Consider the following 25,543-nt stretch of genomic DNA (forward strand, 5'->3'; position numbering starts at 1 on the left):
CTTTTTTAATCTTTCTCTTTTGACGGTTTCTTTATTTGTTCTTTTTTTTTTTTTTTTAGCTTTTTTAAAATTTTTTCTATTTTCATCATAAAGATCGTGATGCTTGGTTGCTGACTGACGATGATGGATTTTTTTCTTTATTTTTTTTTCAATTATTTAAAGTAGTTGAATAATTGCATCGATATTATCATATATGAGAGCTGCTAGATTTTTGTTTTATTTATTGTAAATATTAATATGAATGTTGTTATTACTGTTATTGTTGTTGTTTCAGATGTTGTTATACCCTCGACTCTTGACCGCTGCCCCCGGTGTCATACGGGTTCTTCACGTTTAAAATTAATGTTTTGTGAGGCACAAAAATCTTTGGTGAATGGTATGCATGTGAATAATTTACATATCTCACACTCGTATGCCGGTACGTTGTAAAATAATGCCAATAACATCGCGAATAGACCGACTATCAATATCAGGCATATCCAGATGAGTAGAATTTTTCTACGACGATCGTAACGACCGAATGATATAAACGGCATCACTGCGTATGCCGCTAAAAAACCGAATACGAATCCGAATAAATGGGCGTAATTATCGATCCATGGTAGCGCTCCCAATATTAATAGGGCGAACAAAGAAATTAATAACTTTGATAACGCTCGACGTGGATGTTTTAACATCGGCCAACTGTTTAATACTTCGACAACAAGGGTTGCCAGTAACGCGAAATGCGCGCCTGCGGGACCAACCTGGAAAGATGAGAAGGAGATTAAAAAATTTTATACATTGCTTCAGTTTTTTTTTTTTTTTTTTCTTCGCGAAGCTTTCAAAACCAATCATCATCATCACCTCGGCTCTGTAGGGGACGAAAATCGCGCTGGCCAGATTTCCGGCCAAACCACCTGTGAAGTATATTATTGCGATTCGAAAGGATCCAGTCAATTTTTCCAAATCTCTCATGAAAAAGTATTGCACGCATAGGGTGATAGCCAGATGAAAAATCCTGTAAAATAATTTATAAATCGATTAGTTAATTGCTTATAATATTTTACGTAGATTGTTCGATTTTTAAAACGTTATTCACCCGGCGTGGAGAAAAATTGATGTGAACAATCTGTAAAACTGATCCGGCCATTCGGGATGCAAAAACGGTATCATTCCGCAGACGTCGTGGAGACATTCGACTTGGGAACAGAGCGATGCTTCTTCGTGAAAATAACCGTGCACGAAGTCGCAATATTCTTTCGTTGTTATTCTGCACATCCCGTGAATTCCTATGCAACATGGATGACCTATAACTTCGCACACCATGTGCTCCGCCATTTTGTCCATGTGACGACTCACTGGAAACATTTGGTTGCTTCCACCCTTGCTGCAGAGAATATCGAATACAACGTTATCAAAAAATTCGGTTGATCACATTTCATTTTTTAGTAATATCAGATCGGCGATATCCGATCCAGGCTCACCTGAATCTTTGATTGAATGGATTCGTTTTTCGGCATATCGGCCATTTCGTTATGTCGTCGGGCCACTCGTAAGGTGCGATACTCGCGGGCGCGTCGCAAAATTTTGGATCCAATCCGCAAACAGAACCGCTTATTCTTCCTCCGGGACCGCTGTCTCCTGGTCCCCATTTTTTCCACGTTGATATAGTGTTCTGAATAAAGTAGAAAGGGAAAAATTTTTAATGACAATCATCGATCCATCAGTTGAACACCACGGTGTTGATGCGATCGGGTTTATCATGCAGGATTTTATCAACAAATGAGAGTTGATTATTTTTATTATTACCGTCATTGTCGATCTCAATCCTCGGACCAGTTGGTTGTAAATACAGAGAATAGACATTATCATTTCTGATGTAGGATTTTCTTTTTTTTTCAGATTTTCATATCGAACAATTGTCTACGATCCATTGAGATGAAAATTATACTCACTGAGCAGTCTTGTTTGCTGGATTGAACGCATCCAGAGTCGTCATTTCTTATACAACAGGCGGTGTCCCTTTCCCTCTCTCGCCATACGTCGATTTCTTTGAGAATTTTGATATCCCTACGCATGCACGGCGCGAATTTGGCCCCCAAGTGAATGAGGTCAGCGGCCCTGGGTCCGATCCAAAAATTAGCCGGTTCCTGATAATCGACTTGTTGGAGCGACAGGCTGGTGACCAGGACCTGAAATAGCCCAACCGCGAATAAATGCAACACATCGATTACCACGATTTTGCGGCGACTGAAACGGGGGATTTAAAAATTAACACCCACCGATCCCGTTCTGTGACTCAATTCGAAACCAAATGGCCCAAATCCGTAACACGCCAACGATATAACAAGTATCAAAACTTGTACGGTCGTTATCCAGTAGGTAAAAAATGGTCTTTGATCCTCGATGTCGTCGAGCTGTTTTTTAACGTGCGGTTTATGGGCGACGCTTTTCCTGAAGGATCGTCTGGAAAAATATTTCAAATGAAACATCCACCCCACCGTGGTAACATTTTACTGATGAGTTTTTTTTTTTTTTTTTCAGCTACTCCTTACCCAAAAAATCGCCCAACGATGCCCATTCCATATTGCCTCCTGTTACTGTTGTCGAATATTCTGTCGATAGTGTTCGGCGATATCCTCGTACCGCTTATCGCCTGTCTCCTCAAGGTCACAGCTTCTCCAGATGATGCGTTACCAAGTCCTTCGGGAGCACCTCCTGGATCACGCGACCTGCGCCAACTCGACGTTCTGTAACCCCGTCTTTATTAATTTTCACACATTCATTCAAACCCGATAATTGCCCTTAGCGAATTTTCTCTTTCATTTTCTCTTTCCCCTCGCCTCATACGACGCCATTTCATTCACACAGCGGCAGTCTCTGCATTTTTTATGCATTTTTCGGTCTCGCCGTTCATCGACGTTAAAAGAAAAAAAACGAAAAAAATTAAATAATAACCGTAGATCGTTAAAGAGAAATCAAAGTTGTGGGATCTTTGAGTCGAGAATTTTTTTTCTTTCAAGCATCAATTCGTCAAGAAAAGCGTGTGAAGCGACAAGCGGTTAAATTTTATCGTGTGTGAAGCTGTGTAGAAAATTTCTGCAGCTTAACATAATTGAAAAGAACGTAGTAATCGATGAATTAATTATTCAACAAAAAACGAATGAACTTGATATTTTTTGTTCTTCAGCTCGCATACCTTGAAGTGTAATGGTCCCTCGATATCTGCCTGGGTCTTCTACTGAGTATTTCTGATGAGGATATTCCCTCTTCTTTGGGTGTGGTGAACCTTCGCGACGATATGGAAATACACGCCGGTGAAGTATCGACAAAAATGAAGGTGAATATTTTTGATAATTTCAATTAACACCCACCTAACTAATTCCTCGGAAAGATCTCGTTCGACCGAATGAGAGGAAGAAGTTGCGTCAACGGTGTCCGCGGTGCACGAAGATAGAGCGGAAATAGCGGCAGCCCCCTCGTCTAAATCGTGGGCCGTCGAACTTCCGTTGTTCAATAAATCGTCCTGCTGCTGCGCCGAATTAATTCCCTGAATGTTACGATCGTTCGCTATTTGCTGTTGATTGGTTAGCGCCGGGGACGGAGGTGGTGGCCTTTCAAAAAATGCTTCTTCTTCTTCGTCGGCAGTTACTTCCGGCGACGTGGAACCTCCACCTCCTCCGACGTTGTTTAGGGGAACCGTGCTGGGAGGAAAACTTCTGGATTCGGGACGCGTTTCGTCGCGTTCTCGAGGACGATGACGCGTCATTGTCTGAAATTATTCGGACGAAAGACGTGAGTATATTGATAAATTTCTTCAATCTCCTCGTACAATTATCGCGGGGCGGAATAATTCACCCCTTCCGATGATATGAATCACTTGCTGGAGAACTTGCTGGATCGGGGGATCCGCGATGCACGAGGATTAATTGTTTCACTAAACTGTACTCGTAAAACCGCAACGGACGTCTATTGGTTCGTCCGCGTGAATTACGTACGTCAACCCAGTTGGTATGTGCACATACATTACATAAGGTATATATATATAATATACGTGTAGACACTCCACATAAATTTTCCGTACATATACACAACCGGAGTTTCCAAGATCTTGGAAACCCTTAACTTTCTCCCCCCCTCCCCCCCCGCGTTTACCTCTGCGGCAGCTATAGGTGATCCATGTCACCCCTAAACTAGAAAAGGAAGATTCCAAGGAGAGGAGTATAAAGGGTGGTAGTTAAATCCACGTGGGGTAAACGCATACCCCCCCCCCCCCATCCCAGCGTCGTGCAACCTTCTTTTTCCCCGCCATATCACCCGCTATATATATATGAGCCAGTCTCCGCTAATGACAACCATAAAACACGTTTTATCGTCTAACCGCAAGTGCTTTTGCTGCACCCTTGCATCGCTACGGTATTATATATCCCTCGGAGAAAACCGCGGCCTCGAATTCTTATTAACCTTTGACTGTGAGCTTAGAAAACTTATTTTTCGCTCAAATAATATGGCGAGAATTATATTTTTACTTTCGTTGAAATATCGTCACCCCGACGCCAGAATTTGCCCGGAGAACGCGAAACGCAACTCGCCGGAGTTGAATTGGATCGGTTCGATTCTTTTTTTTTCTACCGGAGGGATAAAAGATGAATAAAGAAAAAGGAAGAAAAAAAAAAAAGATTTTAAAAAAGCTGTTCCTCATTCTTCCGGTATCCGTAACCATTTTTTTTTTTTTTATTTATTTTTTTTTTATTATCGTCATCGTTGCTATCATTATTATATCCCAACTTTCCGACGTTGGTCGTATATTACCGTGTGTACAGGTACACACACCTCCACCTACACACCTGCTGCTGTGTGTGCAGGTTTTGGTGACCAAAGTTTATTACGACCGAAGAGATTTACGAGTAAAGTGCGAACGGATGGGCGCGTGCTACGGGGGCTAAGGGTAGTCAAAGTGGGAGTCGAAACGGGGAGGCTATAAAGGAAGGACAATGGGATATAGCGAGTAAACTGACTTTTACAAAACCCGTATAGGCACACAGCCGTAACCATCGTAGGGTACATAATTGTTCAGCGGCGTGTCCGTCTGAGCAGAAATTTTCGAAGGGCGAGAGGAAAAAAAAAAAATATTTCACCGTGAGTGTTTTCTATTTTTTTTTTTTTTTTCTATTTTTTTTTTTTTTTTTACCTCCGATTCGATCAATTTCATTTGATTGAAATCGCGTACGTTCGGATCGACGCACGTTACGGACAATTGAAAATAGGGTGTGTGTGTGTGTGTGTACCGATATATCATGACAAGTTGTACGTATTAATTGTACATACATACAATAAATAATTGTAATACGCGAAATAGTTCGATACACGCGCGATTATCCCGTGCATTAATTAATAGTCGAATTAGTAATTACCGATGGTATTCTACAACGCGATCTACAATCGCGTATGGGAACATTGTGATTCGATTCGCGAGTAATTCGTTGTACGTACGTACGTACGTGGGTTTATATTGAAATCAACGATTTCACTGACTCAGTTTTGATTAAACAATACGTTTGTACGTACCGATGATAAATAGTAAAATCGCTACCTAATCAGGGCAATTATCTAATAAATCAATTCACGTACACTAGCAACGAAATATTGCTACACGTACGTGTACACGATGTAACTAGCGTAACAATTAGGATCGAAAAATAATTAAATTAGTGTCCATTAACTTTTTCCCTCATCTAATTGCGGTTACGGTCGCCAGTAGAAACACGGCAGTTGGGGGTATCAATGATATTTGAAAAGAAAAATTAATCATCTTAATTAAAGGAAAAATAATTATAACAATAGTAATAATTAGAAATAATCGTAGAGTTGAATTTTAGTTGCGTTCTATGTATATACGTTGAACGGCGACGAAACTTTTTTAATAATTGAAACTGTGCAGTTGTAATTTTATGCACTCATATACTATACGCGTATACGGGGGGGGGGGGGGGGGGGGGGTACGTGGAAGGGGGCCATGAAAAAAGTTTTTCGATTTCACATCGCGTACGTATATACATACATATATATATATAAGTATAATATACATAACTAGTAATTTCACTTGTACATATGTATCGGTTGTGCAGTCTAGTGTACATAGGTGAGCACACATAGCAAAGGGTCGGATGAATGAGGATAGTTACATTTAGGGGGTGTGGATAATGTATCATTGTTGAAACTTTAGTGTACTCTGTGTATTGTTTAAGCCTTTTAGCTCGGACGAACCCCAAAAAGGGAAGAGGAGTTAGCGGGGTGGAGGGGAGAGAACAGACGCGTAGACGCTCCGAGGGAAGAGATGGAACGTCGGGAAGAAAAGGGATGACAGGGAAGAAAAGTGGGAAGACGGATCTGTCATTCCGTCGAAAAGTGAAGGACAAAAGGTAAATAGATGGCTGACTGAGTGGAGCGTACATTAGCTCCTGTAAATGCTCGCGCTTGTTAAAGATTCCGAATTCCGGGATTCAAAATTATCATTCACAAGGGATTATTATAACCGAGAAGATTTAGACGCAATCAAAAAAAAAAAAAAAAAACACAAAGGAGCGAGAAATCCTTCCTACGATTGAATCCGCTTGATATTCGGGGCATCTCGTTCTCCGGAGCATTTCGGCAACACATCTGTCGGATAAAATCGAAATTTTTTTCATTCAAATTGTTTTCGAACTCACCGTAACCATGTAGGAAAGTCCGGACAACGTCATTCTCGCCACCGAATCTTTTCGTCTCACTGGCTGATGCCATCTCCTCAGTGTTACGCCCTGTGAGAACGACGATTTATTAGCAACCGAGGTTTTTTTAATCATTTTTTTTTTTCGTCCACCTCATCGATGGATATTTCGTTGATTCGATACACCGCGTATATGCGCGTTAATGAAAATCCCAATCCTCCCCGTTTCTTTTTTTTGTTTTTTTTTGTTTTTACCTCTGGAATTTCACTAGCGTCGGGAACATCCCGTGTTATGTCGGGATCCGGGGGTCGATGTTCGGGTAAAAGGGCACCGTACTTTCTCGACGCCATACGCCGTCGACGTTCGAGCCATCGTTGTTTTTCTTGCGCTTCCGAGTCCTCGTCGACACCGAAAAATGTCGCTGTCTCGCGTTTTATGTAACTGCGGAGCAATCGGAACAGATTATTTCAATTGCCGAGCACGAGATTGAACTGTAGAAAGGCGAAACAAGAGAACGAGAATCTAACGCATCTCTTCGATTCGAACAAAAAAAATTCTGCCACTGCTTCGCGTTCCTAGATCATTAGCTCCGGATTGGAGTTCGGTAATCGAATCGAAACGGAAATTTTGTGTTCAACGACAACAGTACAAAATAATCCGGTTAATTACGTAATCCTCAATAAAATGATGTAAGGAAATTACTTATGCGAACAAAATAGTAGACGGGACGATCGAAATTACTTTTTAATGGCGTCGGTGCGGCTGACGGTTCTCTGTAGTCTTTGATTTTCATTTTCATTTCTGTGGCTGACGAAGCTGGGGGTCGCTACGACGGGTCTCGTAGGGCCGGTCGGTGCCGAGGCGCTTCTGGAAAGGTTCGTCGAATTACCAGCCCCAGATGTTATCGTTGTCAAAGGCACGGGTGGTGGCGGTGAAGTGGTCGTTGATGAAGGATTTTGAGATGATTCGGAAATTTTCGAAGAGCTTCCTCCCGCTACCCCTCCGCCGGTCATTATACCGATACCCTGAATACCCGCGATACCGAGGGCGCCGCCGGTACCGGTAACGTTTCCGCTACCGCCCCCTCCTGCCCCTCCGACGCTGCTGCAGGTACTTCCGGTACCGTTAACGGAACCCGGTGCTCCCACCGCGTACATACTTATACTTTGCGAGGTGACGCCGATGCCCACATCTTGCCCGGACGAAGACACCGTAGACGTGCTGGTCGTCCCCGAACCGGGGGATGGTTGCCTGAAACAAAATTTTGGAGAAATGAGGAATCGACAGAGAGAACAACGGGGGGTAAAAAGTTTTTCCCCGGATCCCGATGGGAGGGAGAAACGAAGAAGGAATGAAAACTATATCCCATGATTCCGGTAGCCGCGTCGCCTCCCTCGAACGAATCCGAACGAATTTTCGTTTCATCCCTTCATCCAGGTAAGCACGTGCAAAATGTCCCTCGTACGGTACGGCCTGCCCGGATATGTATAAGTCGAGCTGGTGCTTCAGAAGCTTCAGCTCAATCCTATCTGAATGTTATCATCTATTCATTACCGTATACTCGGAAGATTCTATGCAACCCTTTCTCTGTGTACCTCCTTTGCTCGGGTATACAGGCATCTACGTACCGGGTGGATACACGGGTATGATAATCCGGGATGTGCATCGCACGGTACGTACGTATGCGGACATAATTTATACACGATAAATATTCATGCCATATATTTCTGCGGCGTGTAATATATTTGTCTGAAAATGAATCGCCTGTATATATATAGGTATATGTATATATGGAAGGTAACGTGATGTACGGCCGACCGTACAGGCGGGCGGGTACACACGATCACGCGTGTACGTACATTTGTCGCGCGGAATTCGCGAGAATCGAGGGGAACGCCGGCGGATCACTAATTACGTTACCTGACCAGCGTAATCAGCGCTGGACGTATTTAACCAGACGAGAGTCGGTCGGTCGGCCGTTCGAACGGATATCATCGCTCGGAGCCGACGATGCGCGATGCGTTTTCAACGGGCAGAGGTCAAATCCGATTCTATCAACTCCGCGGTGCTCGTTTTACGGGGGTAGGAATTCCGGGTATGAAAAAAAAAAAGATGAAGAACTCGAATCGATTGTGAGTTTTTTTTTATTTTATTTTTTTTTCTTTTTTCACAAGGGCGGAATTTCGAGGAGAAATCGACGCTAGTATGCAGGCGGATTTTCTTCTTGTTTTTTTTTTTTCTCTTCTTCGTTTCTTCCCATCTCGCCCGGATACGCGGGGGTAAAAAAGACGACGACGACGACGACGTCGATCATTACAGATTTTTCATACGTTCGCTTTTGTTAATTTATTTGGATTCTTTGATCATTTTTTTTTTCCTTTTTTTTTTTTTCTAAATACCAAAGCGGTCTGCCTACCTATAACGATATACTTGAGATCGCCTCGATATAATAATGCGATCGGTGAGGCGTTCGATTTTAATTAGTCGGCAATCTACGCGCATTAACTTACGAACCAATCTATTCTACTGCATCGTACCTACACCACCTAGCCGGATAATACGCTGTACATAACGTTACACATAGGTACCCCCCAGGTATGAGTACGTGAGCATATTATGCGGGACATACATAGCGGAGCGGTGTGATTTGACACATCGCGACGTAGATTCCATGTGTCTCCTCAACGTAATCAACGATTATCGACGATCAATTGAAGGTTCAACCGTGACATTCGGTGGGTCGGTAAAGATTACATTTCCGTAGATTTCGACGTCTCGCTCTCAGCGTCGCTCTGTCCGTTACGTAACTCCGATTACGTATAATTTTGATCTGCGGAGATTTTCATCCCTGTACAGGGGTGCGTGTATACAGACTGGTCCGGGGGATGGTACGGAGGGTCAATTAATGACCAGATAGGCCATAATATGTCATCGAGTTACAGGAGGGGCGGAGGGGGGGTGGAGTTACTCCCGGCTATGTTCGGTGCAGGTACATGGGTATGTCCGTATATACGTATATCCGTGCGCGAATACATGGACAACACCTATGTACATCCGGTTGGAAGTGAACTGATTGTGAGTACGAGTACCACCTGCAGTCGTCCATTGCCCACCGACTGTAGGTGGTCGACCGCTCAAAACCACCGACGTTACTATAGATACATCGTAACGCAACCCCGGGCGCAATTATACAGGTGAGTATGTACACGAAATTGAGGAGAATTTAACGACAAGAAGTAAATTGTATCGATGGAAAGGAATTCAATGGAAACAACTTGTTCGAGAAGGGTATCCCAACCTCGGCGATTACACGTTCCTCGATCGCGTCGTACGTACGTACGTGAATAATATACGAGGCATATTATATTTGCTTACATTTATATCTATGTATATATATATACGTGTGTATTTTACAGCGGCGGTTTTTCACGGTGATTTAGTATCGCTGAGGGGTAAGAGAGAGTTCGTGCGCATCGGAAAAGCTGTATTATGCATAACGTACAGCTACATATATACCAACATTGTGTCAGGAACTGTTTAATTTCCGGTATGCCTGGTACGACTCGGGTCAAAAATACACGTAGGGTAGGTACCGTACGTACGTACGTGGCGTCGAACCCGCGGGGTGACAATTTTCGATCGCCGCACACACTCCGCTCCCATTCATATACGTATATGTATATCCACGTTATACCGTTATTCGCAGCCGATACCGTTGCAGGCGAGAAACCGCCGATACGTACGTACGTACATACCTGTACGTTTACATCAAATCCCGCGTACCGCGTACCGATACACGGACGAACGTGTGTATGCAAATCGAATCTAATGTAAGCCCCTGCACCCCATCGTACCACCCCCGTATATTCTAGATGTTTGGTACGTCCGACGGCAGGATTATTTAGTTTCCGTTTTACGGAATGGGATGTACATGAATATATATATATATATATATATGTACAGTCACGAACACCCGTATAAGCTTGTTGATAGTATAAAATGACGTATTTACATAGGCAGGTATACACCTACGCGTGGGCCTACCTATACCTGGACGACGTAAATTTGGATCCGTTAACAGCCGTCACCTTGTCTACATTCAGTCTCGCATATATCGGCGAGAGAACACGAGGTAAGATACCTAAGCGCAAATTTTTTTTTTTTTTTTTTTGCCCTCCGGACAAGGGGGATGAAATTTTTAGCGAACGAGCGTGAGGGATATCCGTCTCGGCGTACTTCGCGATTATGAATAGGCAGTGTACGCGTTATATAGGTGTACCGACGTATCAAAGATACATATCCTCATTTTGGTCCCGGGGGAATCTGGATAAGTTGGTACGAAGCTAATTGAGAAACTCAGTCTTCCGTGGCTCTACGTAAGCCGCCGCACTTCTCTTACCCCTACGTTTCTCTATCGCGCGCAAAATTCCCGCCTCCACTATCTCCTCCCCGTTACTATTTCGTGCGGCGTTGGTGGTACGACACGATATAGGTACATACGTATAATACGTGTGTATGTACAATACCTATACCTTCGTAGGTGTAACCGTACGACGATAGGTGTATAGGTAGTATACGTGTATTCGGGTGCTCCGAAAACCAATTCGTCGGTTACGACGGGGTAGGGAAAGCGAGCAACTCCGAACAACTCGTAGTTACCTTTACTCCCTTATAGGTATAAGGAATCTCCTATTCTCCCTACGGAATTCCTCTACGCCGAGGTATCTCCGACTTGACCGTTAACATAACACCCCGTGTACTCGCACGCTTCTACGTGTGTTCCGATCTCGTCCACACATTTCCAGTTACACGTGTACAACACACACGCGCAAACTTTCACGTACGGACACGAGTGTACGTACGTACGTGCGGCAGAGAGATACTTGGCGAGGTTTTGGTTCACGTTATAACGCTGGAAAGCGTCGCGCGAACCCCGTTCGCCGACAGACGGCGTTAACTAATTTCTAACTATACTAATTAGCCCCCTTTGATCGAGGTACCGAGCCATAAACGTACACGGACTCTGTTGTACGTATTTATATCGTACGTCTGTGTATATATACACCCGCGAACCTATTTACTCGAGTATGTAAACACGCGATATAAACGTGCGTACCCTTAACTCGCGCAAGACCCTTGTATTCCTACCCTCGAGTCTAACCAGTCATTTTTTTCCTTGGCCCAACGATTTCTTTTCGTTCGGAGAGAAAATTGGAAAAACAACCCCCGTTCGATCGAAACAGACGGAACTACGTGTGCGTCGATTCTAAGAGGGGAAAAATTAAGAGGATTCATATTCGGAACGAAAAAATGAATAAATAAATAAAAGCCGGTGATCACGGTCCCGCTAATTGGTACGATGGTACGAGGAGTATTAGGATAAGAAAAAAAAAACAAAAAAAAAAAATGCAAAAGAAAAAGGACGATTGAATAAGTGTCGTGGGTTTTCATGCCTGACGGCGGAGGGATGTACGTGTATATATCATATTAAAGAACCGCGGGGATTTGACCCAGGGTGACCTGACCCAGAGAGAGAGAGGGAGAGAGGGAGAGGGAGAGGAGCAGGGGGTGGTTCGCAAGTATTCGCAAATTCTCGTGTATCCTCGTTCTATCTCGGTTTTCAGGAAATTCGCCTCGCGACGAAAATTCTCCTTCTCTTTCTCCTTTCTCCAACTCATTTTCCCATACCTATTTTCATCGCTTTCCATACAGCTGCCGCCACACGAGCGCAAGTATCATACGTACGTACGTACGTACGTAGTTGCGTGTATATAACACCGAGAATCGATATAAACCCGCGTTTATAACATTTCGATCATATTTATATTCATTCATTTTTATTCTCTTTTCGTGGTCGTTTTTTCTTAAAATTTTTCCTTTCCTTTCCTTTCTCTTTTCTCTTTTCTCTCTCCGTTTATTCTTCACTCTTATTCTTGGAAACAACCACCGTGCCGCAAACCCCTCACCCTCTCCTCGATTCTCCCCATCGCTCTTGAATTTTTGGGGGGTATAAAATTTGGCGAGAGGAAAATTTTTCAACTCTTGTCACACTCGTCTTTCTTTCTATTATACGTATATCTGAAACGGGGGATGAAAGTATATAAATTACGTACGAATCGATAAGATTAATTTTTTCCCGGGAGTGACAACTGTCTTTTACAGAATTATTCGAACCTTGAGAAAATTTGCGACGGTACAGGAGGTCGTCGAGGGTCAACGGGGTCAGTGTGTCAAGTTTTTCTTATTTCTCTCCAGTTTTCCACACGCAGTTTACTCTCCGCGGGGACAGGCTTTCGAAAAACTGCAACCCCTGTAGACTCTTTTTCATCCAGTTTTCTCGAAACCGAAGAAGCGAATTTTTCCTACCTTCGCCTATATACATATATTTTCTACGAATGTCCAAACTGGGTTGTTCAATCGTGGGGCATAAGCAACGATAATTGTATCGGACGCACGTCTAATGACCGATAAACGATCCATGCCGTCTGGTGTACGCGGTAACACCTAAGTCGAGGATCAGGACGAGAGCGATGGGGTAGCAATCCTGACCCATTAACAACAATTACCAACAATCGGCGGGCCACTTCAAGACCCCGTCCCCCCCAGCTATAATGCAGACCTTCTAGCATGCTGTGCACCGAATACACGATATCGGTTTTACATCGAAACACGCTCACATTGGTATGTATACAGGTATAACGCGTACGTCCGTGAACCGCGCCTCTGCCCACGAGCCCACCCACCGGATTAAGATTTATTTATTAACGAAGATCGAAAGATTGTAAAATTCTCATTGTACGGGGATGAAGTTTATCCGTTATACACTTTTATTTATTTGACGAGATTCGAGAGTTTTCTCGGTTCTTTTGGTCGCTCAAATCCGCGAGTGAAGAAGATAACGAAAAAAAAGAGAACCGGTTCCGTTCGAACGAGAGCTCTGCGAAGGTCCTTCGAGGGGATGCTGTTGCAGGTAGTGTGGGAATAAAAAATGAAAAAAAAAGACTCGCAACAATAATGTGACGATGATAAAAAAAAAGGAGAGGAGGAGGAGGCGGCTTGACAAAAGGACACGCGCGAGAGGACAGGGACGCGAGGCATTGTTCATCTGTCCTCAAACAATTATCTGCACTGTACTTTTTTTCTTTTCGCTTTTGTAGCGGGGTATGCGCACGATACTCATCCACCCCCCACGCGTCGTTGTGACGCGGTTTTTTTTCTTTTCTATGATACCTAGACGTGGTTCTTCGAATGAATTTCTAGGAAACACTGTGGAGGGTAGAGGAATGAAAGAGAGTAACAAAGAGTGGCGATGATCCGATGTAATTTTTGAGAAAATTAAGCGTGTGCAACGCGTGGATATCTCCGTGGGAGAATGAAGGAGAAAAAGTAAAGGACAACGTTGGAGAGCGCGCGCAAAAAAAAAAAAAGAGGAAAAGAAAATTATTTTTACAAATGAGAAGAGGAAAATAAAATCAAATGAAAAGCGCGATGGCGCAGGTAAAATTGTGATAACGAATCGAGGTCGGGAATATTCAGCGCTCTCGGAGTAAAAATAGAAAGAAATATACCCATGTAAGAAAGAAAATGGAAAAGGACGAGGTCGAAGGTAAAAATTGGGAGTAAGGGGTACGGACTCAACACGGCGCCATGTTGATGTATCACTTCCGGTTGCGCTCGCCGTTTGTTTATCTCGGTATACCTCCGGTCGATACGATGATAATGTGTACGTATACATTATTTGTACGAAAAATACATACAGGGTACGTACGTACGATTTTATTCGCGGGGAAACCTGTCGCTTGAATATTTCGTTATTTCAATTGGTCGAAAAATATTTCGTTCCGACGACGAGTAGAGAACGAATGTCGATTTTCGAAAATCTTTCACCCGCCGGGCCACGCGATCGAGAACGATCTTCAATCTTCCGTACGGCTGTTCAACTGTCTTCTTATATCATGAAAACCTTTATAATATGCCGGAGCTCGTAAAATTGAAGTTTTAAAGTTTCTAAACTCAAAACTTTTCAGTTTTAGTTCCGAACTTTTTCATCCTCCTTCGTCACACTCGCTTTTCGTACGACTCCCAACAGTCTTCTCATTGTCAGCGTTTTTTTTTTTTTCTTTCATTTTCTTCTCCTCTTCCCCTCGGCTTGTTTTATTCTTATAAATATAAACCTACATATTTTTTTTTCACCTCGCAACCAGACGCGAAGACCTTACGACATCGGACCCGCACATAATTTCCTCCCTTACGCCTCCATCCTTCCTCAGACTTCTCGTCAAACAACCGGCGCAAAACCGGAAATGGTTCACGTAATTCTCGGTAGCACCCCGGATGTTACAAACGAATGTGATGTTCCGCAAATGCGATTAGCGTCGTTATCGTAATAACGGTAATAATTATTATTCGCTTTATTATGAGGAAAATCTCGATTACAACAATAACGACAACAATAATCTAGGCGAAACCCTGTATGAAATATGCATGTATTTCTAAGTAAATCATTTTTATGAATATTAATGAATAACTTTATAATATTCTACTAAATGTATACGTCTCGGAATACATTCGCATTATAGGTATGTGTGTATACAGGTACACATAATACATATGTATTAACGCAGTTCAGCTGGGTGGGGATAATTTGCAAGTGTCACGAACAGAACCACCGAATTATACCCTTGACTGCTGTTGCTGCTGTTGTAGAGAGAAGTTTCAACGGCCAGGTGGCCACGTAATATTCCCTCTTCTTCGCTTCTTCTTTTTGTTTTCGGTGGTTTTTTTTTTTTTTTTATTCCATTTTTTTCATTGTCTGTCGAGCAGTTTTTTTTTTTTTTTTTTTTTTCTCTCGTTTCTCATCAAAGCTTTTCTCGAAGCGTCGAAAAGCGATCGCGAAACCGGATCGATACGATCGATATAACAGATTTTCATAATTTGACTAAATTGACGAACACGTGAAAGGAGAATGACGAAAGAAGAAAACGTAGACGGAATAAATTTAAAATGAAAAATTTTTAATGAAATTTCATGGGATTGCGAGGGCAGGAAACTGGCTGCACGGTACCTACCTATAGGAGGAATAATAGAAGCACTACACTGTCTGGAATCAGTATATAGAATTAATTCAATTTGATTCCATTGAATTCTGAAATTCAATTCCATTTCATTCTACGAATCACTTCGTATGTATACTACTGGCTGGACTGGCACGTGTTCGTTTCTATTCTACCAGATTATAGATCCGGCACTGCACCATCTAGGATGTGTAGTCTACCCCTATTTCCATGGGATAACATAACCGATTCTGTTTTATTTTTACTACCCGTTCCGGGACTAAAAAAAAAAAAAATCAAACCGAGTAAAAATGAAGCGAAATAAAAATGGTAAGACAAGATCACTTCCTGTTACTGTTCGAAGCCAGATTATGACGCCATTTCTGAGACGGGTCTCAAATTTTTTACCACCGGTGTATCTGCGTTACACCTGCATGTAACATCGGTGGTGTATTTTTAGAAATCGTTTCCGTTGCTACGGATCCGGATATTTTCGTTCGTTTTTTCTTCTACCATCTTCCAAATTCGATTATCCTCATGGCGAATATTCGAGCGACACAGATGCACGATTTTGACTTATCTTTGACCCAGATTACGAGCCTTATCTAGATCGGCATGTGGCATAGATTCTTAGCGTGTGAATATCTTCTGAAATTCAACGAATTTTCTCAACAGTAACTGAAAATGACGGTTTAATAAAATAAAACAACACTCACGACATGCCGGCGACGTTCTTACATTCCGGTGGAATCCGTTAATCGGTCGTAATTCATTGACGGGATCGGTCGACGGCCCGACAATACCTTGCGTAATGCTCGATAATACTTTTGGCCAACTATCACAGATAATGATTCACCGTATCGTTGCGTTGACGCGATCAACGTGTTCGGAATTTCATTCAAACACTTCGCGACGTTTGACTTACATTTTTTTTTTACCCGATCAGTTCGGTTAACATCGTTGCATTTTTTTGACGTTCGATCAAGATTCGCGAGCAGTTTTAAACGAGAGTGCAGCACCTTTGAACGAAATACCTCGGTTCGTTTACAGCGAGAGTTTCCTTGGTAACTGCGATATGATACTGACAATGAGCGATAGGATATACAATGACTAAACGACGTCGACGATTCCGTCTGCCGCTGCTGCTGCTGCTGCTATCTTTGAAAAGGTGCTCGGTGGCGGCTGTTCGCCGTTGCATTGGTATCTCGTAGTTTACGTAGTGTCGCGATTTCCTCATTTATACATCCCGCCGACTAAAATCCACTGTCACTGTACAGTTTTCGGTTTCGTTGACCTTCGAAAAGAGTCGGCGATTCGTAGTATCGTTTGCGTACCCTACATGATTCAAATTCGCGAGCTTCCGTTACCGTATGGTCGACGACGAGTAGGTGTATGTGAAAAAAAAAAAAGGAAAAAGAGTAATCATAATTCTACATCACATTCGTTACTCAACATTTCCGCAGTTGGGATACATTTTTTTTTCTTTTCTCATTATTTTATTTTAGTTTATATAATTTTTATCGCTCTTTTACCTCCGGCGTTCGAACTCGCGGAGGTCGCAAGAATTTTCAAACACACCGTGTATAACGTGAATCGGTTACGTAATTTAATGTAACTACGGGTGACGTTCTGAGCACAGTTCGTATGCTAATACACATTCGTATATATATATATATATTTAAATGGAAAAACTAATATTGGTAAAACGAATCTTGATACGATAGTGTGGAAAATTCGTTGCGGTCGTTTCAACACGTGACAATTTTCCGCTTCTTCTTTCGGTTTTTTCCATTTTTTCCAATTTTTTTCTTCTTCTTCTTCCTCTTCTCCTACTTCTTTCCACGATATAATTGGGTTAGTTCACTCGAATTTATTACACATTTCAAAAGTATATTTTTCCACACGTTCTATGTAACACCGAAGCGAAACACGTGGTGACCTCAGATGTATACAGAAATATACTATACGCGCTACAGTGAAAGCGTTCTTTACTCAAGGAGCGATCTTTTAACGGTACTTTCAAACGATCCCAACATTTATTCCTTTTTCTCACTCGCGGTGCAACGTACTACCGCACGGTTAATGCAATTCCCTGACTTTTTCCATTTTCTCGTTCAACGTTTCTGCTTTACACTTTACTCGTTTTACGTTCATTCGTTGGCTTGTTTAGTTCTGATGTAAAGTCGTTGAAATATGACGCTGCTATGCGGATGATTGTTCGTTATGCCCGGTACCGCCGCTATTTGTTTTGTCTTTTGACTAGTGTAGATTATTCGCTCGTATTACGGCGACGTTCGGACGTAGATTCACTGGAAGATCGTTGTCTCAATTAACGGCTGGTCTCTTTACCGAGGGGAAGATTGAGATTCTTCGTCTCTATTATTACACCGATCGCGTTACGGTGCACAAGACTTCGAGTACGTTAACCCGCGCATCCCACGAGTGTACAAAGATTTTATTTCTTTGGTCGTTTATTTATGCGGACAGAAAATTGAAGTGATAATTTTTAAAATCGATCAACGTCCGAACAACTTCGAAATATTTTTATTTATTTCTCCTCGATTACGATTCGCTGTAACCGAATAATCTCGGGGCAATAACGTTGGTTTTTCAAATAATTGTACATGTACCGTCCGTAACCGAACCGAACCGAACTTCGTCTTAGTTGAGTCACAAGTTTGCCACTGGCAAAAACCTGATATTCATTCTCTGACTAAACTTAAGTTGTTGTTGTTATTATTCTCATGTCGAGAGGGAGAAGAGTTGACTAATTTTGGAGTAGAGACTATTCCCATATTCATATGGCCAGATGTGGTCGAGGCGCGTACGCATAAATCAGATATTCCTCTTTGGAATTCACTCGGCCAACGGCTTAGATTGAGGTGGAGAGTGATTTAGGCAGGATAGAACAGTTATTGAGACACCCGATACATCGCGTGGAAGGTATGTACGTAGATATGTAAGACCTTGACAAAGAACCGGCGAGGAATGAGCCTCGGGAGAGACTCCGTTTTTTTTTTTTTTTTCCTATTTTTTTTTTTTTCATCTCTATTTTCTGGCGAAGAATAATTTAACGAATGAATGAAATTCTACAGTACGTAACGTACGTGTGGTTGACGAACAGGCAGACGCGGCGTACGTATTAGTTTTTGTAGAGAAAAAAAAAAAAGAAAAAAACTAAGAAAAAAAAAAAATAATCTACATTTATGCACACATAAATATAGTATGGTTTTATACGTCATGGCGCGCATAATAATTCATCAAAACGACACACTCGAGTTGATGAAGATTTTTAATTCAGGGTAAAATGTGGGTCGACGTGTTGCAGCCGTACCAATTTAGCCACCCTCGATATACGGATTGACGTATACAGATATATATATATATATATATATGCAAATATGGATTGATTTGCATTTTTTTGTCTATAATATCGGGGATGAACTTTTTTTTTTTTTTCCATTTTTATGTTTTAGAAAAATTCCCGCTACCGTCTAATGGCGGTTTTCGCGAAGTGCCAATTTAACAACGCCGACTATTGTTTTCAAATAGTCCATATTATATTTTAGCGCTCGGAATTTCCAAAGTATGAGCTGCAGGTGGAGTGAAATTTGGAGAAAGCGGGCGAGAGGCGGATCGGATACGTGTCTCGCAATCTCGAGGAGAAAACTTAACCCCCTAACTTCAGGTTTGCTCCTAGAAATTAGTTAAGCGTTATTGCAAAGTGGGTCACAGAGCTTAGGTATTACACCCTTATACATATTATACGGGTACCGTATAGCACGCGTTCGACCCGAAGCTTTCAACTAATATTCCGATGGTTCTGAAATTCCGAACTGCAACCCGATTATCGTATCCGTGAAACCCGGATGAAAAAAAGGTCGATTTACTTTCGTAACGTTGTTCCGAAAAGTCGGTAGGGAACAACGACCGGCTGTCTGTCTGTAGCGGTAAAATTTCGTCACCGCCTAGAGAATCGAGAGGGTGGCGGTAGGGGGTGGTATTTCAATTTATCCACGTCACATAACGGATCCCGATCGTCAAGTTGGTCGCGCCTCGAGGATTACCAACTAATTAAAACTTTTCTAACCGATAAAACATTATATACCACACCCGTAGCCCGAAGACAACCAACCCCCGTAAATCCAGAATCTTGTACACGATATATCCCATTAATTCCTATCCCCACCCCCCCCGACGTCCGCGGGAGTAATGGGACGCCAAATCAACTACATAAAGAAGGTGGGGAGTTGTAATTTTTGAATCGCGTGAAACTAATAGAACGTGATGTGTAGAATGTACGAAACGTCCGATGTTGATTTTCTTTTCATCCTCAAACCGTTCGCAAGGGTTGAGAGGGATAAAAATTTATAAAGCGAAAGTACGGGGGGGGGGGGGGGTGAAGCGATTGTCTGAAGCGAATCGATATTTCGGGGTTCTTTATTCGCCGGAAGCGAAGCTACCGGTGCTCCCTTCGCTCCTTCTTTTTCTTCTTCTTCTTCTTCGTCCTCGTCCTCGTCTTCTACTTTTCCTCTTTCTCCGTCTCGCTTTTTCTCTATCGCGCGAGTTTTAAGGGGGCGTTAATGACTTTTAGTCCGGCCGAGTGCTACTGACTGAGAGAAGAAGGGAGAAAGGAAGGTGGAAGGAGGTGGAGACGGTGGCTGAAAGCTGGAAGCTGGGAGAGCCAGGGAGTGGATAGGAAATAAAACAACCCCCGATGCTCCATTAACTTGATTGCTCCGGCGGCAGCAGAACCAACGGGGCTACGGCGAATCGTTGAAACCAGCCGAAGGAAGGAAGAGATGAACGAACGAACGAACGAACGAACGAACTCGTCGCTCGCAAAACCAAACTGGAAGCCACCCCGAGCGGCACCCCTCGCTAAAACCGGCTAGCCAACTCAAGGGTAAAATCCAACATTGCTCAGGGCTACTAAACGCCCACCTAAAATCAACCGGCAACCATAATCTTTTTCCATAACACGCCCCTCGGTGTACCTGCCCGTTTTACCCGGATATTTAATTACTAAAAAGGAAAAAGCAACAGAACGAAATTAACTATAGCGCTTGAAAAATCGTCGACCTTTCAACGCGACTGAACATTCATGATCGTATTCGAACTTACCAAGTGGTGTGGGGGTTGCTGTTCTGCGTTGGAATGTTCGTTACATTTCCAGCGTTGCACGGCACCGGCATTGATCTTCTCGAAGGCTGACAGCAGACCCTCTGCGATTGAGAGGGTGGTTGTGAATTTTGTTCGCTGCAGCAGGGCAAGTGATTCGTTCCGGAGGACGCGTGTCTCTGATTCGCAGTAATGGGACCGGTTGCGGACGAATTGAACTCCGTGTTATTGCCCCGCGATTTTTGCCTGAGAAGCGGCGAGGTGGTGAATTCCCTCTGAACGGAGGTAGTGCTGCTGGTTGAACTCGACGACCCGGGACTACCGCCCATTCTTCCCTGGGGCGAGGCCGAGTAGGCGAATCCTCGGAATCGGAAATGCGACTGGTGGTGGTAAGGGTAACCGGGGGGCGGTAGCCGGTAATGATGATGAAAGCCAAGGTCGCGACGCATGTAAGGATCGCCGGGATCTACCGCCGGCACGTAACGATCCGTAGGAGTGTGTGCCGACGGAGGTATGTAAAGATCGGCGTATCCGGGGTACAAGATTTCCGGGGGTGGCTGTGGGACGTACCTCTCGACGGGGGTGTGGGCCGAGGCGTACGCCCGGTCGTTTCCTACCGTGTTGTTGTTGTTGTTGTTGTTGTTGTTGCCGCTACCGTTGCAACCGGACGACGACGACGACGAGGAGGAGGAATTGACGGGTGCCCCGATGACCCCTACGCGTCCGGTCGAGGGGAATCTATCCTTCGGTTTCGGAAGAGACAGATAGGATTTGTCGCTGCTACGACCGGGAGAATAACGAGAATCTGATATTTGATTAGATCCCGAACTGGAACCAGACGAATTCTGTACTCCGATGTTGCCGCAAGCGGCGTGGAAACGATCCAATCTGCTCGAACGTTCCTGCGGGACGTTCTGAACGGACGACGACAATTGGTACCTGTCGCCGTTGTAGTTCTGGTTACTCTTCGACGAGCTTGCGAAATACTTTTCGCCGGCGTTCTTGTTGTTCGTACTTTGTTGTATGGCTCCGTAAGAGAGTCTAACACCGTTACCGGAAGGCAGGGAGACCCCGGTTTCGGGGGTTGGGGACAATCTGTCGCCGCACGGCGAAGTTTGCACACCACCGTAAGGTGAATTCGACAGGTATCTGTTGACCATAATCGGATTACTGGAGGCTGACGACGACGAAGTCGAAGAACTCGTCCCCCCCCGCGTTTGACGAGCCCAGGAGACGCTCCGATTGGGAACAACTTGATGCAAGGTGTTCCGCGGACACGACGAATCTGTCCATGCGTGACTGACCGTATCTCTGGGACAGTATGTCGCCGAATCTGACCGCGTCCTGGAGGGCGGCGACTCTGCCGGAATTCCCGTATTCGCCGGAACCGCAGGGGCCCGGTGAGCCACCCGCTCGTTGATCGTTGACGTACCTCTGCTGCTGTTGCTGTTGATCGGAGGTTGAGTAGCGTCGCGACGATTGGGACGTATTATTTTCCGGCGCCGGTGACGGTACGAGGACCCTTTCCGTTGACGAGTAACGTTGATGAGCTCCCTCAGGGTTCGGTGAACTCGACAAATACCTATCCGCGTTCTGAGGAGTACCGTATCTATCTCTCTCTCTTTCTCTGTCTCTGTCCCTATCTCTTCCGTTAACCTCATGATGGTAACGTTCGTGTCTGGGTGATTGCAATTTTTCGGAAGACCTTGAACCGCAAGCGAATCGCTCGGGTACCGGTGCGTGGATCGGTGATCCCGAGAGAAGTCTCTCCGACGAGATACTACCGTATCTACAACCAACGTCCTTCGTTTGACCGATAACTCCACCACCAGACGACGCCGACGACGTTCCACCCCCGTATAATCCCTGTGATCCGAGAACCGGCGATGAATTTGCCAATAATCTTTCGGCAGAGGCGAATCTCTCCTTGTTGTTGACGCAGGAGCCGCTTCCTCCTCCCCCCCCTCCTCCGCCGGGCATAGGTGAGGCTGGTGCTGTGCCAAACCTGTCTTGTTTTCCACCTGGGGAACCCGAGGGAATAACGCAACCCCCGATGTCCTGTTGGTTCTGGTGGTAACCGGAGAGGCTCTGCGATGAGGCGTATTTCTCGCTCGGTGTCGGTGACAGAGGTGGTGGTGGTATAAACCTGTCGTTCGTAGGTGCCGGCGATGGCGGGGAGGGGAATAATTCCGATGATAACAGGATACCACCCCCTGGGCTCGCGTAGTGGACTCCATCGTCCTTAGAAACGAGTCCAGGCACCTGGTGACCCTGTAAAAAACGCTCTCCGACGGCTGATTGTAGCTGTTGTTGCTGTTGTTGTTGTTGTTGTTGTTGTTGTTGGTAACGCTGATCCTGTTGGAGTAATCGGGAATCCGCGATGTCCTGATCTCCGAATAGGGAAAATCTTCCGAGGTTCGAACTACCAACGGTGTATTGATGGTAACCCTGGAGTCCCGGGAGCTGAGGATACCGCTCTGGATGGTTTTGAAGGATTCCGTAGCCGTCGTTGGACGATATTTGTTGCTGCTGCTGTTGCTGTTGTTGCTGCTGTTGCGGTTGCTGCAACGTTTCGGACGACGATTTATCGTAACGATCCTGAACCCGGTGGACTCCCCCATATCTCGCGGAGTGCTGATCCCCGTCCGATTGGCCACCTCGTTCCTGAAGGTAGACCGAAGGCACCCCGGACTGAGTCGACGAGGAGACGACGCCGCTCGAACTTTGCAACAGAGGTACGTGGGGGTGGATTGAGTGGGGGTGCGGGTGAGAGTGAAAGTGAGAGTGAGACTGGGATTGAGACTGAGACTGTTGAGATGATGATGACGATGATGATATTGATGATGGGCCGAACTGCGTGGCGGTGTGCTGGTGCAACAGGAGACGTTCTCTTCGGCCATAGTCGTCGTCCGTCGGCATCCTGGTGGCCCGGGGCCCGCTGTCAGGACATCTGAAATCCAAAAAGACGGAAGGACGAGCGTTAAACCGACTGGTAATTATTGTTTCTCATCTAGCTAAGCATTTCGAGCCGGCTAACCGGCTCGCCGATTTGATTCACCCTTTGTTTCGGGTTTCGGGATCGGATGTTCGTCGTTCGTTTATTGTACGGATTGCGTATACCCGTAACCGTCAGGGAGTATACCTATAGCGGTGCCGATATTGCCGGGATAGAAGTCCCTAAAAGGGTTCCGGTTGCTTCCGCTTCCTGTATCATGTATACGGGCAACCGTGTATATCTCCCTGTACTATTTCATCCTTGAAGGTTCACCGAGGACTGATCGGGATACCCTTCTCGAAGAGAACAAAGAACCTGGATACCAATAATACCGGTAACTATATCCAATGAATTGTTAGCCTCGGGAGATATACAAGCCCGGCGAGAAATCGATTCCTTGAAATTCCCGTCTGCTGCACAAGACAAACGGCGAAAGGAATACGAACCACTGGAAGTATAAAAAATCAAGGATAACACTATCCTCTTGTAAAAGCGAAGCGGATACCCGTTTCCTGCAGTTTGTTTATCCCCGCGAGAAGGAGATAGCCCGTTGGAATAATTTCTAATCATTTTCCCCCGCTAGTGGGGATCGATATAGTGCGAGTAGCAAAAAAAAAGGTTACTCGGAACTGGGAAACTCTAAATGCAACAAGATAGTATACGGCTGTAAGCTGGGTGGTAGTATTTTCTTAGACGAAACTGCTCGCGGAGTCTGCACAGCGGGGCCCGGGGGAATCGAGAAACAAGTTCATGCGGACTACATTCAGATCCTTGTTCATGTTAGCGGAAGTAACCTGCACCTGTAGTTTCCCATCAATTCCCAACGAAAGACGTGCTCTGCTATTACCCAGTTTCTCAGTCTCTTATTTCACCTCCTCTAATTAACACCCCGTTTATAATTCTCGATTAAACTTTTAACCCTCCAATTAAACGACCTTCTCTTAATTTCATCTTTTAAGTCCTAACGTCTTTATATTTTACGTGGCGCTTAGAGAAATTAAGGGGGAATTGGAGAATTTTCTTAAATTTGTTTATAAATATGTACACCGGGTCGTTATCATCTTTATTGGCGTCGGCGTCGTCGTTGTTATATTCGAATACAGTCGAATCTCGCGGGAATCCTTCGTAGCCGGGTATATATGAAGCTCCAGATATTTTAATCGCGGTTCTATCTAAGCTCTCGCGTTCTTCCCGAATTCTCTTTCGAGGATTCCCTCATATTCCAGAAATTTCCGCGTCTCCCCAAGGCCCGAAATTGTCTTCTCCCCAACTCCCCTTTATCTCCTATAGCCGGTATACCGGTTTAGCAACGGGGAGAAAAGAGACCTGAAGGGGTTGAAGAACCGAAGAGCCACCCGCCCCCCTCTCTCGTATCTACCTTACACAATATGCCACTCGCTATACATATACATATTATATAGACTCTCGAAATACGTCACCCTTATCAGTTGGGATACCTTTTTCCTTCATCTCCCGGAATCCGCCGTGTTCTTTTTTCTCGCCCGAGGGAATACCGACGATAAACCCTTAGCTTGTACAGCAATTATTGTTCGCTATGTACGTACGTAAGGAACCTTTTTATGGAAATCATTTATCCACGCGATGCGTAGGCATGTGATTATATTTACTGCGATTAGTTGTGTGTACCTAACGCAAACATTTCTCGCCGTTAATTGGGAATA

The 25,543-nt window shown here is 44.3% G+C and overlaps 2 protein-coding genes and 1 long non-coding RNA gene across 5 annotated transcripts in view; 1 reads left to right on the top strand and 2 right to left on the bottom strand.

Annotated features, from left to right (window-relative positions):
* On the bottom strand, nt 1-22,032 carry LOC105689212 (inactive rhomboid protein 1). 3 transcript variants are annotated; one of them, XM_048653329.1, is made up of 14 exons: nt 20,870-22,032; nt 7,434-7,943; nt 6,947-7,133; nt 6,693-6,782; nt 3,357-3,754; nt 3,182-3,271; nt 2,538-2,714; nt 2,265-2,448; nt 1,938-2,174; nt 1,792-1,818; nt 1,467-1,657; nt 1,082-1,369; nt 847-1,000; nt 1-746 (listed from the first exon to the last, which is right to left on the bottom strand). In XM_048653329.1, exons 1-14 carry the CDS (start codon nt 22,024-22,026, stop codon nt 315-317), a joined length of 4,122 nt encoding a protein of 1,373 aa, XP_048509286.1. In that variant the 5' UTR covers nt 22,027-22,032; the 3' UTR covers nt 1-314. The 3 variants fall into 3 exon arrangements, with proteins under 3 accessions (XP_048509286.1, XP_048509288.1, XP_048509287.1); XM_048653331.1 differs by lacking the exon at nt 20,870-22,032 and adding an exon at nt 16,462-18,304 and having other exon boundaries at nt 2,538-2,732; XM_048653330.1 differs by lacking the exon at nt 1,792-1,818 and having other exon boundaries at nt 2,538-2,732.
* Nucleotides 22,032-25,543, bottom strand: part of LOC105689228 (maternal protein pumilio-like) — a 24,938-nt gene continuing 21,426 nt past the window's right edge. The window contains exon 3 of the mRNA XM_048653332.1: nt 22,032-23,816. Within this exon, the coding sequence (XP_048509289.1) occupies nt 22,034-23,785 (1,752 nt within the window). The 5' untranslated portion in view covers nt 23,786-23,816 and the 3' untranslated portion in view covers nt 22,032-22,033. The remainder of the gene's footprint in view (nt 23,817-25,543) is intronic.
* The window catches only part of LOC125500401, a 19,640-nt gene continuing 17,541 nt past the window's right edge, over nt 23,445-25,543 (top strand). Inside the window, exon 1 of the long non-coding RNA XR_007277780.1 lies at nt 23,445-23,601. This is a non-coding gene — a long non-coding RNA (uncharacterized LOC125500401). The remainder of the gene's footprint in view (nt 23,602-25,543) is intronic.

Source organism: Athalia rosae, chromosome 3, assembly GCF_917208135.1.
Source record: "Athalia rosae chromosome 3, iyAthRosa1.1, whole genome shotgun sequence".
NCBI classification, from domain to species: domain Eukaryota; kingdom Metazoa; phylum Arthropoda; class Insecta; order Hymenoptera; family Athaliidae; genus Athalia; species Athalia rosae.